At 38.1% G+C, this 17,500-nt stretch overlaps 1 protein-coding gene and 1 long non-coding RNA gene across 2 annotated transcripts in view; both read left to right on the forward strand.

Annotated features, from left to right (window-relative positions):
- LOC113817810 (splicing regulator SDE2) overlaps positions 1 to 16,077 on the forward strand; it is an 18,060-nt gene extending 1,983 nt beyond the window's left edge. The window contains exons 2-7 of the mRNA XM_070143076.1: positions 7,558 to 7,693; positions 7,929 to 8,070; positions 9,834 to 9,918; positions 10,287 to 10,456; positions 11,465 to 11,564; positions 14,942 to 16,077. Coding sequence (XP_069999177.1) covers positions 7,589 to 7,693; positions 7,929 to 8,070; positions 9,834 to 9,918; positions 10,287 to 10,456; positions 11,465 to 11,564; positions 14,942 to 15,182 — 843 coding nt within the window. The 5' untranslated portion in view covers positions 7,558 to 7,588 and the 3' untranslated portion in view covers positions 15,183 to 16,077. The remainder of the gene's footprint in view (positions 1 to 7,557; positions 7,694 to 7,928; positions 8,071 to 9,833; positions 9,919 to 10,286; positions 10,457 to 11,464; positions 11,565 to 14,941) is intronic.
- A 223-nt stretch (positions 16,078 to 16,300) lies between these two features.
- On the forward strand, positions 16,301 to 16,511 carry LOC138867416 (uncharacterized). The gene is made up of 2 exons (XR_011399794.1): positions 16,301 to 16,436; positions 16,468 to 16,511. It is a non-coding gene; the product is annotated as an uncharacterized lncRNA (long non-coding RNA).
- Positions 16,512 to 17,500: the final 989 nt, after the last annotated feature.

The following is a 17,500-nucleotide window of genomic DNA, read 5'->3' on the forward strand; positions in this document are numbered from 1 at the left end:
ATAATAACGAAAGTCCTCAAAGGAAAAACCTGAGTCAAGATTCGGCCTCGGAAGATTTGACATAGCATAGCATGAATGAACCCCAGCCTAAACAAATAAACTCCTATAAAGATAGTCATTCAAACCAAAAACCTTCCAAACTTGGGGCTACGCCCCAGACCTTCTTCTGATCACTGTGCTTCCCTAGCTGATCGCTGTGTTTCCCTAGCTGATCACTCTGTTTCCTTAGCTGATCCCTGTGTTTCCCCAGCTGATTGTCGTACTTCCCTAGCCAATCACTGTGCTCCCCTAGCTAATCACCTTACTTCCCTAGCTGATCGCATTCCCTAACCGATCGCCGTGCTTCCATAGCTGATCGCCGTACTTCCCTAGCTGATCGACATTCTTCCCGTGCTGATTGCCGTGCTTCTCTAGCCAATAGCCGTACTTCCCTAGCCAATTGCCATGCTTCCCGAGCCCATCACCATGTTTCCCTAGCAGGGAGCCATGAAAAACATAAACCCCTTCTAACCCAAAGGCTACACCCCAGACCCAAATCTAATTGCAGTATTTCCCTATATTAGATATATAAAGTTAAGTAAAGGTGAATAAGTACTTGATTTAGGGAGAAAGTTTGTAGAGCTCTGATGCTGCATGAAGAAAATGGAGTTGTTTGTTTGTCTCTGGATGTTTCATAAACATCAAATAACCAAAAAAGGGTACATGCTCCTGCCAAACTGAGGCACTCCCCTCTTTGTGTCCCTCCACTTTCGTTCAATATTATTGGTATGTGCTTTTGTTTCTGGATCCACAAAATTATATCTCTGGTTAACTTTTAAGTGGTGGTATCCTTCTTTTTCTAAACAATTGTTTTTCAACTGATAGAGAGTAGCACTTGTACTACTTTCCTGAGCGCCATCTTATGAGTGGTATGGTTTGTTTACATAGACTTAACAGATAAGCGAAGAGGGGAACTTAGTCTCGTGTGTCAAATTTTGGCACCTTTATTTTGTTATTGTAGCGTTATGTATTTCCGCACTTTATATTTGACTTTCTCGATTCCTTTGTATGTTGTTCTTCCATCTTAGTAGCATTTCATGTTTTTTTACTATAACTCCATATCCTCTAAATTAACCTTTTTGTTTGCTATTCATATTCAAGCCTGTTTTACCCCATAATTTCCCTGGTATACTTTATGCTCTCCCCCTGCTATTGGGACGAACAAATCAAGATTATCGGTGGAAATGGTACTCAGATCTCCATAATGAATTATATGCACAAGAAACAAGAATCGTTGAAATCAGTGGATTTCCTGCAGATAAATATAAAAATCATTTCAAAAGTAAGCCATTACTGTGTTATTCATATTGACCGATTCCTCTCACTGTCTCCAATGCAAATATGTAGATTTTTTTTTGCAGAAGCCCCAACAACCCCCACAGTCTTGGCCCCAATACCAGGGCATGAAAGGTACATGGGAAAATCAGGGTAAAATGTAAATAATATACATAGAATCAGTCACTATATTGTTTTATGCAGGGGACTGTGCCCCCGAGACACCCCATGGGGGCTACCACCCCCCTAATCCCCACCCAGGAAAACAAAGAATCCTCCACGTATTCACACCATTGAACATACTTGGCAACACTGCTCCAGCATGGCCGTCATACACACTCTTCTACATTGAATACATGGAGGATTCTTTATTTTCCTAGGCATGGGTTGTGGAGCAGCAACTCCCTATGGTGGGGGTTGTAGGGGGCACAGCCCCCTGTATTAAACAATATAGTGATTGATTCTGTGTATATTTGCATTTTATCCTTATTTTCCCAGGTACCTTTCATGCCTTCCACTGTTATTAGGGCCAAGAGAGGGGTTTTCACTCAATAATTTCTGTATATTTGGAAACTAGACAGTGAGAGAAATCCAACAATATGAAAATCATCATGATCCGTTGTGCTGACATATTAGAAAAAATTACCTGCAAATTTTAGAGCGAGTGATTGTAAGAAAATCTCTCTGCATCACTCTGTTACTTATACCACCATGATTATTCAACTCTCCTGAATATGATTTTCTGTTTGGCTGCAAAAAGTTGTGGTTATTTTACAGTTTATGATCATCATCAGATTTATTCTTGTGTGATGAGAACAAATCTGATGATTATTTCCGTAGCAGTCACAGCCAGCAATTTTGATGTGTTAAGTCCCTATAGCAGGGGAGGGCATGAAGTATATCAGGGATATTATGGGGTATAACAGGCTAATATAAGATTAGAGAACAAAAATGCATAAAAACAGCACAGAAAATGCTCAAAATAGGCAAACGAAACTTGATTGGGAACCCAATCTATCCTGCTGTAAAATCTATGGGAATTCACACCACCCAGTAAGTCTTGACCAGTAAACCAACCTAATTCCATGTCACAAATTTTGTTCAACAATCTAAGATGCTATGATTAGGTGTTTCCTGAGGGCACTGCCCGAGGGGACGGTTGATGGGGTGGACTCTGCCTCCCATCACCCCTCAGGAAACATTCTCTTCACCTCAGTATGTATGGCTGGATAGAGCTGCATACGTACCTCAAAGAATAAGCCAAACACCTTTATATCTTGAGACACCAAACTTTTCTTAGCTTCTGTCTATTTTCTGGATGTCTTGGTTTCTAATCACTTTTTCTGGCAATTTGGGGCACTCTATGGCCTCACATATCAAGCTGTGATAATTACTTTATTTGTTTGCAAAGGACCCAGAATCAACGCAACACTGAAAACAAGTATTCCTTACCAACGTTTTGTTAAGTTCAGGTTTATGTAAAGAATAACATAAAACTATCAAAAAACTAGATTTTTTTTTTAAGGAATGCATAAAATACATGAATTATGAAAAGCAGACTGAAATTTACAAAATAATTATCTCTTCAAAAGTGCATAGTACTACATGAACTTTGACAGGTCACAGTAATGAGTTAAATGGTCATAGTATTGTTTACATTCACTATGTAAACCTGGCGAAGAGATAAGAAAAAGATGGGTCTATCATGTCTCGTCTTTGTTATGTATCTCCTTTATCATCGATTTGCACACCTTATGCCAATGATCAAATTTATCTCGGTTTACATTAAGGTATCAGTCCATACACATCTTTTACTTCAACCCTGATTTTTATCTGCTGTAAATTTACCAAAGTTGCGCTGAAGGTCAATTTTTGGTATTATTGGAAAATGACGTTAACAAAGAATCTATCATGACCAACCTTACAGCCTTGAAGATGTTTAATTAAAGAAACTTCTTAAACTTCTCTTGCAAATGAATAATAACAAAGCAATTTGATTATCAAAATAATTAAAAATGGTAGTAAACAGAGGTGAGATTCACGTGATTGCTCAGGGAAAACTGACCACATTTTCCTCTGCGCATGGGCAGGGTCTCTGATACACTTACTGTTCCTGTTATTTTAATTCTGACATCACAGCCAGTGCCACGATTTCATTGGTCTATTGTTTGGTGGTTAATTTGATAGTGGGGAAACAAGACACGAGGAAACAGCCAGTGAATGAACATAAGTTAAAATAGAAGCTATGAAATTGAATTTTAGAATAAATTTCACCATGGCTGCACTGTGTGCAGAATGTCATATTAAGCTGTATAATGTTATGAAAGATTATTTTGATGACAACGAGGCTAGCCTAAAACTGTTACATGAACAGGAAGTGCTACCCACTGAATTGCTTTGTAAATTATGGAATTTACCTTGCACCTTAAGAAATGGTAGGTGGTTCTGCAGCCATTAGCAAAATAATCTCAAAAACCAAGCTGTGAAAGCAGTGCTCTTTCTTTGTCAGACACTTTCTAGTTTTGTCTTGAGGAGCATTGGTGACATCTTTTTCCAAATTTACCCAATTTTCTGTATTACAGCAGTTGTATGAAATTCATGAAATATGTTTTTTCCAAAAGTTTTTGGCAAAGGCCGAGTTTTAACAAGCTATCATTTCTGGTGCATATCTTGATATTTCCGATAGCAGATAGCAGGCTCTACCCCCTGTACCCCCAGTGCAGTAATTTCAAAACCGTAATAGTCACTAACCATTTTTACCTTAAACAAAGGGGGGGCTAAAGTGGAGATGCTCCCAATAGGAACTGGTGGAATCACTTCCTTGGTTCTGGGAAATGCATCATAGGTAATCGCTCAATTCTGCTTCTATTTCCACATTTCGCTCAGTTCGCAGGTTCACTTAACACACCATGACTTATGCAAATGTCAGTAAGTTTCACCAAAGTTCTAAATAAAGGACAAGAGCCAAAATCATTCACGGCACAAAACATACCAGTGACTGCTTGGAAAACATGCATGCGCAAAAAGTTGTTATAGCAAAAAATCCAAAATAATTAATATCAGGTATATTTTGTTCTTTATGATATTACTTACATATACAAGATACCCAAATATAATGGAATAAATGAGTACAAATAGGAGATAACTCACAACATAGTAGCACACAAAGTAATTGACATATCGCAGTAAGGAATTATATGGTCAGTATACTATTTAAGATTACAGAGTAAACGTGTAGAGCATCCTAGAAAAAATTGCATTGCAGCAGAAAGGTTAAATGCTTCATAAAACAATGTTATATGAGTGCACTCAATTTTTTTTACGTTCATTTTACCAATTACATTATACAGAATGGGAATATATATTTTTATTTAAGATATAGTACAAGTTGATATCCTCCAATTTAACCCAAATCTCTAGTTATGGAGATATCATGGATGCTTACATGTGCCTGATAAAATCAGATCACAGGCAGTGGCAAAATTGTGTCGTTTTTGATATATCAGGTTCTTCATTACCCTAGAATAATCAGAAAATAGTCTCATAGTGGGTTAAATCATAATCTAGACACAATGACTTCATGGTGCAAATTAGAACGAACATTTCCCAAACCATTTGACAACAATTTAGTTTGATTAGTTGCAGCAATTTTTTTCAAAATTGATTGGTCATGGTCCCGATTGGTAAGTTTGAAAACTGTGCAGCTGCTGACAAATGTTTTTCTTAAAAATGCACATCAGGAATATATCAGTGTGTCAGTACATATATTCTCTTTCAAATGTATTGGATGTAAACTTTCCAGACCAGGCACTTCACTTTGTGTTCTTGTAAATTCTAACCCTTATCATGTTTAGAATATTTGTCGTGATTCGTTTTGCTGTCTTCAATGAAATGCGCCATTTTTAATTTTTTTTCCATGGCTGGCATCAAGCAGCTTTTCTTTGTATTCAAACTTTGTGTGATGTATAATTTTCCAGTCAGGGTCATGGCACCTGCTACTGCACGTCACACTACAAAACCACCTGCACATATCATATCATGAAACCAGCCACACAGTCACTTGGAGGTATTTTATGAGCAGCCCACAAAAGCATCAATAGATTTAGAGAAATTGAGGGTAAATCAGATTATCAGATCGAATATTATCACTGTTATGAGATTGCTCTTATTATTTATTGAGATTATCAGCCTCATGTTTAGGTGTTTTTGTTTTTTTCAATGGAGGATAAAGATAGCAAGTATAGCAGCATTATTGATGCAAAGATTGCAATTTGTGACAACATGACTCAGAGAAATTTCATAATTTTTATCTATGACAGTATGAATTTCGCAGACAATATTAAGGATTTAGCAACACACCCACTGAACAGGTGTCTTGGACCTAAGGAAATCAAAGTTATCCATTCCTTATACAATATGTCATGAAATTCACATTATCATATACTAGCACAACTCTTTTTAGTGATGCAGAAATCAACACATCCCTGTGAAACTCAGAAAAAAGGCATCAAACCTCCACTTCATATGTATTGGAATGAAAGAACTTGTAGACCCTCAGGCCCTCTATTGTCCAGTTAGGAACTCTATCCAAGTTCTTGCCTGAAATATGTAATAGAAAGTTTGTCATAGCTAGAGTGACATTGACATATGCATGAATCATAACAATCAATCACAGTGCCAAGCCCACTGTGAGTTTAGATTGCTCAACAAGTACTAAGTCACCAATGAGCCAATCATTTCTTAGCTCTTTTCCTTGATTTTTAGAAATATTTTCTGGTATCTGTTATTGTAATGTCAGTGACATTCTCATAATTACAATGTCTGGGATAATGATAACAGCATTAATATTGATTGTGTTAAAAAAAAAAGTTTTTCCCCCGCAAACTCAAGGAAAGGTGAAATCAAGTAAGGTCACAATATCTACTAATTGACTCCTTTGTGGTTAAGACTGGTAGAGCCATCAGTGGGCAGGACATTTCAGAAAACAATACTACAGTGATCACTATATTTTCTCAACTGCATGGAGTTATTTAAACCCAGTGGCGATGGGTAAAATGTTTGGCAAGTGGATGTAATAACGGGATTGTTGGCATGCATCGGCAGTTTCCCCTGTTTGATCGGTAGTTTGCGAGCGAGATTTGGCACCTAAAAGTTTTTATTTTGCTATAATTTATAAAAATATTATAATTTTGAAGTTTTACCTTCATTATAGATGCCATTGCCTAAAATCTGTACCATATAAATTAAGCTGCTCCTATTGGAGAAACACAAACTCTGTCCAACGAGCCAGTGGCCCGGGAATGGGCATGATATGATGCCATCCGTGTTTTTGTCCACAACAGCCACGGCATGTACGTATATGCCACCCGTCAGCTAGGGGTTAACATAGTATCTTTCTATTGAACAAAATTGATGGTCTGTACTCTTTTAATTTTCAGCAATCAGCAATCATAATTCATCTCTTTATTGCAGTGGCAGGCTTCCACAGTTCAGGATAAATTTCACACTGATCATCTAGCCTGTCATTTCTCTTCATCCCAATCAATGGCATGCCCATTTAACCCCTACAATCCTGATAATGTGACCATCAGTTCATAAAAAAGTTTGGCTTGAGGTGTGGGTACGTGAACATGCCATCATGGAAAAATTTGGCTAACAGGAATGACTCGCCACAAATGCACAAAGGTCTTGGAGGGTGATTAGACTCAGTGACCATTTAGGAAGGGGCTTTTGCATTATTTCCATTGATAGATAGTGAACTGTACCATCTGTAGGCCTTGACTGAAAGAGGGCTGGCTCCAGGGAGGAGTTTTATCCATGCTCAGGTTGCTGTTCACTTCATATTATTATTGCACTAAGTTATGGACTTCCTAAGATAATAGTATGGAAAGCAAATCAGATGATAAATATAGACACTAAAAAATCACATAAAAAAAAAATGTTGAAATGCTAATGCCCTAAAAGACAAAACATTGTAAAGGAAAGGCATGGAGTCTTGACACCACACACAAGTGTTTACATGGGCCCTCCTTACATGCCACACACTCGTCAAAGTGACTGTTCTAGTAACCCTAATTTCCATATTTTCCTTTGAGTATTTCCCACTTACTGACAATGAATAGTGTTATTACCCAGAGCCAGAGGGTATAGAAAAAGAAAATATTTGTATGTTGAGACAGAAATTATTATGAAGCATGCAGCATAACAAGGTGATATAATTCAGCATTTTTATAAACCTTTCAGACTGTTTGACCTGTGAGAAATATCTGCAACAATGGTTCTGCTGGTTTCCCACGTGTCTGGATCTCGGAGAACATGGTGCCTGGAGAACAAATGTATGACAGGAGCTGATATTTTTGAAGCTCTTGTGGGGAGAGAGGTAAGTTTTTTCTTTTTCATTTTTCATTACACAATCACTTCAGATCATAACTGATACTTTTATGGAAACACTTTCTAGATTATTGTCTTTTGTTTTCCCTTTCTTTTATAAGGAAGAATTGCCTTGTATTGATAGTAGTTTATAAAATTTTCCTTTTCCTTTTGGTTAGGATGATTATATTCAATGTACAGTTTAATTCCTTTTTCTTTTTGTTTATTTTTCTTTTTCCTTTCAGGGGGAGATCCAAGATGTTGTCCTGCAATCCAAAGGGCAAATCCTGTCCTCATCCTCGGTGATATCGGAGGATGAAACTGTCACAGCAATACTAAGGCTCCCTGGTGGCAAGGGAGGTTTTGGGTCTATGCTGAGGGCAATAGGTAAATGTATTTCATTAATTGCTAAATGTTCAGTTTGATAAACAAGATGTAGGGTGCTCCCCACTTTTACGGCATATAAGTTATGTGGAAAGAGCTTTACACATATTGTATGCATTGAACCTTCTAACCATTGGTAGCTCATCACTCATTGATAATAAAATCCACACAAGTATCACACACCAAAGTTATAACCCAACCTTCAGAAAACATTCCTTTACCTCTCCCAACATCCTCTACTCCTCATCATCCACAGTCTTCTTAATTTTCTACCCCCCTTATTACTACTCTCCATCCTTATTGTCTGCCTCCCCTCAGTACTACCTCTCTCCAAACCATTCCCTCTTCCTTCTACTACTCCGACCTCTACAAACCTTTTGAGTACTCTTTTTTAGCTTAGCTAAGTGGGATCTCTTTTTTATGATCCCCCCATCGGCCCCTTACTCTGACAATACTCTTCTCATCCAACAATGTCTCCAAGAACAAGTATGCAAAATTTCCTTCTGAAGCCATTCCAATCCTTCATACCTTGTCACAGGTAAATCTTAGTCCCAAGCTCAAGCATTATCTACCCTGACTGACCTCATTGGCAAACCTATTCCTCCCAAGCCTCACTCCTCCCTTAGTACTTGTACCAGGACTGTTTCCATCTCCCCATCTGATTGCCCTGTGTATGACAAAGATCAGACTGTAAAAAGACTTCCTTGCCTGCTTCGTTGACCATGGTGCAGGCTCAGTACAATGCTACACAATTCTCCCCCTAGAGGCCAGTATTACCTTTTGTAGATATGACCTCTTCCATGAAATTTGTATTAGTGGAAAAACCTGCCCTGTCAATGTTAGAAATGTTGTGTGACACTCCATAGCCCCCTGCCCTCTGTTTGCCCAACCTAGTCATGTTTGTTCAAACTGCTTTGCACAAACATGCACATGTGCTATTTGTGGTGGCTCCCATAATATATTTTAAAGGGGCTGCCCGACCTATACATTTGAGTGAGACAGGAGGCTTGCCAACAAGGTTTCTCTCTTGCTGCCCACTCCATTGCTCTGCCCCTCTCCTTTTTTCCCCAAGATTTATTTATATATCCCCCAGTACTTCTTCCTCCTCCTCTTTATGTTCCCACTTCTACACCTCTCTCCCAGTCAAAATCTTTTGCCATTCTAAATGCAGACACTCCAATCTCTACCACTTTTTGCTCTGCCCATTGCATTAGGCAATCTAACCATTTCAACTCATCTTATCCTACCACATCCCCTCCTTGTAAGAAAACCTTTGTTTCTCAGTCTTCCACATCCAAATTCCTTTAATGAGGCTGTCACCGTAGATTTTTGACAAATATTTTTAAAAATACTCGAAAATTTGAAGAAAAAAAAATCTTGTGTAATCTAGTATGCTTTGGCAACCCACTGATGTAATATTTCTGCTAAATACATAAGAATAAAGGAGTTATAACTAAATATCTGACCAGAATTCTTCCTGTCCTACTTCTCAGTAGGACTTGTTTATTGTTTTATGATAGCTCTTCTGATCTGAAATATTTATGGTTTCTATTCTCACTGAGCTGTATTTTCCATTTTATCTAATTGCTACCCATTTTCCCTGCTTTACCCCATTTACTCACCCTCTTTACCTTATTCAATACCACACTATCACAAAGTTCTGTACAGCTCTTTACCCTTGTCATTATAATACTTTCCAATCATACAGTGTAAGCCTAAATGGTTGGGTTATAAAAACTTTAACTTAATCATTGACATGTCTACAGGTGCTCAAATCGAGAAGACAACCAACCGGGAGGCATGTCGGGATCTCAGTGGTCGGCGCTTGAGAGATATAAATGAGGAAAAGAGGTAGAAATATTTTGTTTTGTATCAGTCGATTGGACAGAGTACTTGAAGAAAAAAACTAAAAGATGTATAAGTGTATTGATTACAGATTTTTGAGCTTTTGTTATTAGGATGATGACATTTTTATAGGTTTCATAAACAGGAGTACTTTAATGATCAATAATTTTATTTTCTGAAGGAATATGGTCTGTTGCTAGTAAAATACTTGTATGATATATATGGTTTCTGGATCAATAGCTAGAAAAAAGATATGATACAAGTTTTGTAAATAGTACAAATAACTTACTGAAGCAATCACTGTAGTATACTTAGAAGATTTTGGGACCAGGCAGTCATAGAAACTGCATTTCATGTTACTATCATTTTCACAGATTAAAGGAATTTATCAGCAAGAAATCAGAAAGAGAACGAGAGATACAGGAACGTAAGCGCCAGAAATTTGAAAAATTGAAGGAAACTCCAAAACACATTTTCCAGGATGAGTCATATTATCAGCAGAGAGAAGTTCGGGAAAAAAATTTGTATGATTCATTAGACAAAGGTGAGTGTGTGATAATTCAGATTGAAGTCTGTAAAGTCAATAGTTCATTAATGTTATTTCCACAAAGTGGAAACTGGAGCTTTGTTTTGTGAAATGTATTTGCAAAGATTTAGCTCCACAAGTGTTCAACAACCAAGGAGTCAGTTTGTAGGCCTAATTGTCCTCACCTGTTTCCCCTTTCCTTCATTTTATAGATTTTTTTTTCTTTAACCCACTCACGCCGGGTACATTTTGTTGCTAAAATAAAAAATTCCGGGCAGCTACAAAATCGGTGGGCGGAGCTTCCTCGGAGTCTGTCCACCCGGCGGCCGTGCGCCGCTGCTGCATCGGAGCGCAGCAGCGTCACACTGGCGGGACGCCCGGCAATGTTTATTTTTCCGGTGTCTCATATATGTGACACCCGGAACGATTGGGTTAATAAAATATTTCCAAAAATTAATGAAAAAAGGATAAGCAGGTGAGGTAGGTAGGATTTGTAATCAACACCTTGGTGATGAAGCACTTGTTAACCCATTAATGGCGATATATTTTGAAGTCGAAAATTAAAGATTCCGGGCAGCTACAAAATCAGAGTCTGGGGCAGCTCCGCCCACTGATTTTGCAGGTGCCCAGAATCTTTTTTTTTTTTTTCGGCTTCTGCATCAGAGCGCGAGCCCCGATACAGCGTCACACTGGCGGGACGCCCGGTAATGTTTATTTTTTCAGGTGTCTCATATGTGGGACACCCGTTATTAGTGGGTTAAGAGCCATCTATATGCAAGTACAGATAGTAAAAACTTGACTCATAGTAAACATGCCATGCCCTGTAGCAGTGGATTGATAAAAGAAATATTTAAGAGTAGGTGGAAAGAAACATTAGTTGAATAAAATTCCCTAATGCTTACACTTTATATATATAGCATATCATGATATACAAAAACTATTTGGGCCAATATATTATTGATAACTGAATTATCTCTCTCTTGAAGAGTTGCTGTTACTGTTTCTGAAATACATTTTTATTTTCAGCTTTTTCCAAAGAACCAGGAAGCACCTCAGGCTCCCAGAAAAGAAGTTCCTCAGAAGAAGCAAAGCCAGTTGTCAAACCTAAGAAAGGCAGATTTTTAGAGTAAGTATTTCTGACATGTTTAACCAATTATCTGATTTTTAAATTCTATATACTGTTGATTTAAACTACTATGTAAATATTGTTCAATGAGAAATCTATAAATACAACCCAGAGTGAGTTTGGCCTAGCTTCAGAGGAAGAGTGTGTCATTTCTTTCAATCTTGCCAAGGAACAGAGAAATATAGGCAAGAGAGACCTCTCTCAAGCCCCTGTGGCAATATGTTTAGCTGGAGATTTTAAACAGCAACATTCAGAGCAAGAAGGCAAGCAGTGCCTGCTGCTGAACTGATGCAGCAAGCAAGGAAATACTCAGCCCTCCTTGCAGCAGGGCCAAGGGAGGTTGCTTATCTCTAAGGATGAGGAAGTGTACCGTACCACTTAGCTTCTAGTCCAAATAGAGTAAGGCCACAAACCAGGAGTATTCCTGACTACAGTGGCAACACAGGAAGGTGGGCAGCAGCAGTAGCACAGAGTAGTCTTAAACCTCCCACCATACAAGGACCATGATATGAACTACCCTAATCAGGAGAGGACTGCTACCAAATGTAGAGGCACATTATGACCTTTGTAGAGGAGACATAGTAAATATGGGCCTTACTAACTTATGTATTGGCACACCAAGACTTGTTGACTCAGAAGTGGTAGCAACAGAAAAGGAAGAGTTAGGGCCTTTCTACCAAAACTAGCAAACTTGTAGAAGGTTGTAGTAGCATGGTGTAAATGAGCCTTGCTACCAGATGTAGAGGCTTTTCACAGCTAACAGTTGCTTGTCATAAAACCACTTGTAGAGCCACTTTGAGAGTAGAGCAAAGAGTAGGTCTGCAGAAAAGAGAAAAAGGAAAAAAATCCTTTACTTAACCCTCTGAGTCCATCAATGACAGAAGAGCACACAAAAATGAAAATAAAACAATAAACAACAGTGAGAGACAGAGAGGACTAAGATTGAAATTGGAAAGTAAACTAGGCCCTGTACCACCATCTCCACCACTCACCAGAGGAACGGGATCAGCAAATGTGTTTTTTCTTCTTATCTAATGTGTCTGTTCCCTTCTCCTCACCCCCCTCTCTCTCTCTCTCTCTCTCTCTCTCTCTCTCTCTCTCTCTCTCTCTCTCTCTCTCTCTCTCTCTCTCTCTCTCTCTCTCTCTCTCTCTCTCTCTCTCTCTCTCTCTCTCTCTCTCTCTCTCTCTCTCTCTCTCTCTCTCTCTCTCTCTCTCTCTCTCTCTCTCTCTCTCTCTCTCTCTCTCTCTCTCTCTCTCTCTCTCTCTCTCCCCTCTCCTTCATTTGTATGCATAATTTTTATTTGTCTTCTGTTTTCTTTCATTTTGTCTGTGAAGACTCTTGATTGATCAGCATCTCACATGCTGGCACCAGATTTGAGCATTGAAATCTACTCACAGCTTGAAACTCGAGTATGGAAGAACACAGCAATTTTGCTGTTACTACAGTTCATTATCTTGTAATAAACTCAGTGATGCACATGCCCCTAGTCAGCAGTGCTAAAGGAGGGGATCTTTCTCTAACCTCACTTCTCTGCTTTACTGATTCAGAGCTTTTGCACTACCCGGAAGATGATTCTAGAGTTGCCAATATATGGATAGTGTTTAGGCAACATTAACCTATTGGATTCAGTTGTGTCACGGAAATCACAGTGTAGTGGGTTATGTAATTAGCCAACAGCCCAGGCGTGCCGAGGCATGCCTGGGATGTTGGCTACTCTCTGCCTCCTCTTTGCAATGTTATTTTATATAAACTTTTTTAGTTTTTTGCCATTTTCCAATGGCCATATTTGTCTTTTCATTTGCTTTATCCAGATGGTAATAGCTTATTTTCCTTGTACAGACTCCATTATCACCTCTTAATGTAGTAAATAACTCGGTGAAAAAAAAAGAAGGAATATTTGGTTACTTGTGTCATATAAATTATTTTTTCGTAATTTTCAATTTTCCATAATACAACCTGCGCCACTGATCATAGTGGCCAGGAATACAGTGTGCAGCATGGAAATGCCATCCTCTCTCGAGCCGTGGCCAGGAATACAGTGTGCAGCATGGAAATGCCATCCTCTCTCGAGCCGGTGCTCTTCCACTCACAGTTTGCGCACATTACATTCCACATTCATTTATCAGTGGGAATAATGCTAAAAAACCCTTCTAAGTGCCAAATGAGTCAAATCCCACTCCAAAAGATTTGCGCACTTGTGGCGAGTCTTTTCCATTACTCTGGCCTTCGCTCATGACAGCAAGTTCATATCACCTGACCCGCTTCCATTTTGTCCAGTGATGGCATGTTGATGTCACCTGACCCTCAACCCAGATTTTTCCATGACTGGACCATAACATCATCTAGATCTTAGTGGTTAACCCATTGCCACCGGGTGGCATGTATATATATATCTATATGCCATGGCTGTTGTGGACCGAATGCCGTGGGGCATCATGTCCTGCCCATTCCCGCGCCACTGGCTTGTCAGACGGAGGTTGTTTTTCTCTGATAGTAGCGGCTTCATTTATATGGTAAAGATTTTGGGCAATGGCACCTAAAATAAAGGTAGACCTTCAAAATTTTAATATTTTAATAAATTTTAGCAAAATAAAAGCTTTTAGGTGCTAAATGTCACTCGCAAACTACCAATCAAGCCGGGCGCAAACAGGAAACTGCCGATGCCAACGAGCCCGTTCATACATCCACTTGCCAAACATTTTTATCCGTCGGCAATGGGTTAAAGTCAGAAAAACTTTCACTTTTGTTGGGACTCAGAGACAAAAGCAGTGGATTACTGTAATTAAAAGTGATAGGTACAGGCACATTATCACTAAGAGCACAGGAAGCAACAGTTTTATGTGCTCATACTGTAGTGCTAAGCATATTAGATTATACAGAGCCTGGTTTCTGGTCCATCATAGGAGTAACTATTGATACCTCTAGGTCAGTGCGTCTGATCTTAGGGTGAAGGTACATGCATGTAGCATTTATCTTGATAATTTCACACAAAGTGCTTAAGTTCTACCATTTATCTTCCCTCATCTGATGTTACTTATACTTTTTTCGTCCTTTTTATCCTTTTTCTTCAATCTTCATATCTAATGTCTCTCTTTTCTCTTAGTTTTGTATTGGCTTGCTTTTCTCTCCCCTATCCTTTCTATCTTCTATGTCTTCTGATTTCTCTCATCTTATATACCTTTTTTTCTGTTCTTTTTTCTTCTCTTCACTCGTCTCTCATTTTTTATTCTCTCTCCTGTTTTTAGAAACCCTATCCTTTTTCTAATTTCCCCTCTTACTTCTTCTCATCTCGCTTCCTTTGTTTTCTATTTTCTCAGTACACAGTTGAAGTGACTTTTCCCTATTTCTTAAGTAATTTTTTGTCTTTTTTCAATAGTGACTTGGATGATTCAAGCGGCGATGACAGCGATAGTGATGAGGAAGAAGCAAAGAGCAGCACAGGAAATTCATCAGATGAGAAGGAAGATAACAAGCCATCAGGACTGGAGAGTAGAAAAGAAGAAGAGCCAGACAGTGCCACCAAGGAGACAGTGGCAGGCTCTGGGGCCAAGGGAGAAAGTGATGCTGGATACTCTTCTAATAAAGAAAGTGATGAAGATACCTCCTCTAGGGGATGATGTGACTACGTTTCTTTCCTTTCATTTCTTTTTCTTTTGAATTGTAGAAAAATGTCAATGTATGTTGATGTCCATGTTTGACTACGTATTTGTATTTGGAAGTCGTTATTTTTTAACCCTTGCCATCCTTTTAGTTATATATATTCTCTTTTTTCTTATTTGCATAATATCATTTCAAGCTGAAATATTATTTACAAGATCCTTAGAGATAAATGTCTCCAGTTAATGTGTGCATTCCCATTTATTTTTGTGAACAGTTTTGATTTGTCATCATTGAATAGTTTTGTCCTCTCTGCCATCTGCTGCAGGTTAACATACCATGTGTTAGCATAAGATAAGTTTTTTAGGACTCACTTCTTTGTTAGCCAATGAGCCTCAGCTGATCATTGCAACTGAAGAATGGAGAACGTGGAGAACAAAGTATATTAGTTCCAGGGTTGCTTTTATTTGACTTCGAGTAATGTTACTCCCAGATCTTCATAAACATATCTTTGATATTTGTAGTATTTTGATGTTCAAAAAAGTTTTGATATGATTGAAAAAAAGGTCTTTATACAAAATATTTAGCCATCAAGTAGTCATCGCATATGAAACTCTGTACACCATGATGTATCCCGTCCTATAAGCCAAAACCTCCAAATGTATTTTATTTTTATTTTTCTACTTTATTCACATTACTTTGATTTTAAAATGTATACTGGGAGATATTTAGTAAAAAGCAATTGTACTTTGTCTGATTTATATACGTATATATATATATCTATATTAGTGTATCTCATTTATTGTAGGGTATACCATTTACAGATTGGAATATGAAATTGCCATGGTTAAGTGCTGTTAAAGAAGATGATATACTGTCATTGGAAAATTTTGCAATAAAAAGAAAAAACACTAAGCTTTCTGTCACTCCCTTTACATAGAACAACCTAGTTATCCTTATTTTATGCTTACAGTTTTTCAATTGATCCCAGCCTTAGAGATATGAGGAATTAAATTTCTTAACCCATTGGATCTGGTGCACCTTGTGGCTCCCAGGTTGACCAAAATCCAGGCATTAGACTTATTTGAGTGTTGACTTGCACTGGTGTGTAACCTGTTGGTCCAGCCTGGTATTAAGGCTCCATGCTCCCATTTTGCAATGCTTTATGCCTTTTTTCTACAGATGCATTTTTTCTTGTTTGCCATTTCTAGAGGTCTATAGTTGTCATATTTTATGTTGTATCAGAATGGCAAGATTCTGCATTGTATCTCCAGGTATTTAGCAAATTCTGCATTGTATCTCCAGGTACTTTATGGTCTGTGCAGTAACATAAACAAAAACATTATAAAGATTTTTCTTTATTTCTTTTTAAGTGTACCCTGTACACAGCCGTCTCCTAGGCATAGCTCATGGATGGCTCACTTAGCTTCTGTAGACCTGTTGAACTCCTGCATGAACATCCTGCCTGGAATCATACTAGGTCAGTTTTTCTCCTGTGCTTTGTACATTGATGATGAGACATCCCCATCACCCACCACTCAGCAACAATTTCCCATGACTAGACCTTGTCACCTTCCCTCAGCCAAAATGTCATCTAGATCTAATGGGTTAAATATTGACTAATTATTATGACAAGTACAGGTAATTCCCAACTACTGAAGATTACTATTTGCATTAGGTCTGATAAATGCAGTCTATTATTTTCTAACCAGAAAATATATATTTCCAAGGGTTTTATGAAATGGAATGTAAATAGATGAAGTAACAACTTTAATCAGAAAGTTGTAAACAGTCTATTATGCACATGGGTACAAACCCCAAACTTTCATTGCTTGTGAAAATTTCTTCATTAGAATGATTCAATTGAAAATCAGTCTTTATGCTAATCCCCTTTTAAAAGAGACCCATTGTTGCTAAGGTTTCACATGTTTACTATGATTACTATTGTCATCCATAATAGGCATTCTAGTTTATTACAAGGATTGCTGGATAATTTTTAGGAGAAATTTAAACATACATTTTTATGAGATAACCCTGGTGCATGTGGTTTTAAATCAGAGTCCGTGTGGCTTGCCTAACCTTCTTTGCCAACATGGCTGTCAGACAAATACTTGCAATTGGGATATACTCACACAGGCAAGGATAGACTTAATTACTAATATGCAACTCAGTAGAATGGCACATCTGCTGTTCCCAGCTAAAATATAAGCAGTTTTGACAAAAAAAAGATACTATTAGCTCATATTTGAGTGTACATCATCACATATGCATTCTTTATCATCACAGTGCCATAAGTTTGCAATGTGGATGCTTACATCTTGTGCTCAAGCGGGTTAAA

The sequence above is a fragment of the Penaeus vannamei genome, chromosome 30 (genome assembly GCF_042767895.1).
Source record: "Penaeus vannamei isolate JL-2024 chromosome 30, ASM4276789v1, whole genome shotgun sequence".
NCBI lineage: Eukaryota > Metazoa > Arthropoda > Malacostraca > Decapoda > Penaeidae > Penaeus > Penaeus vannamei.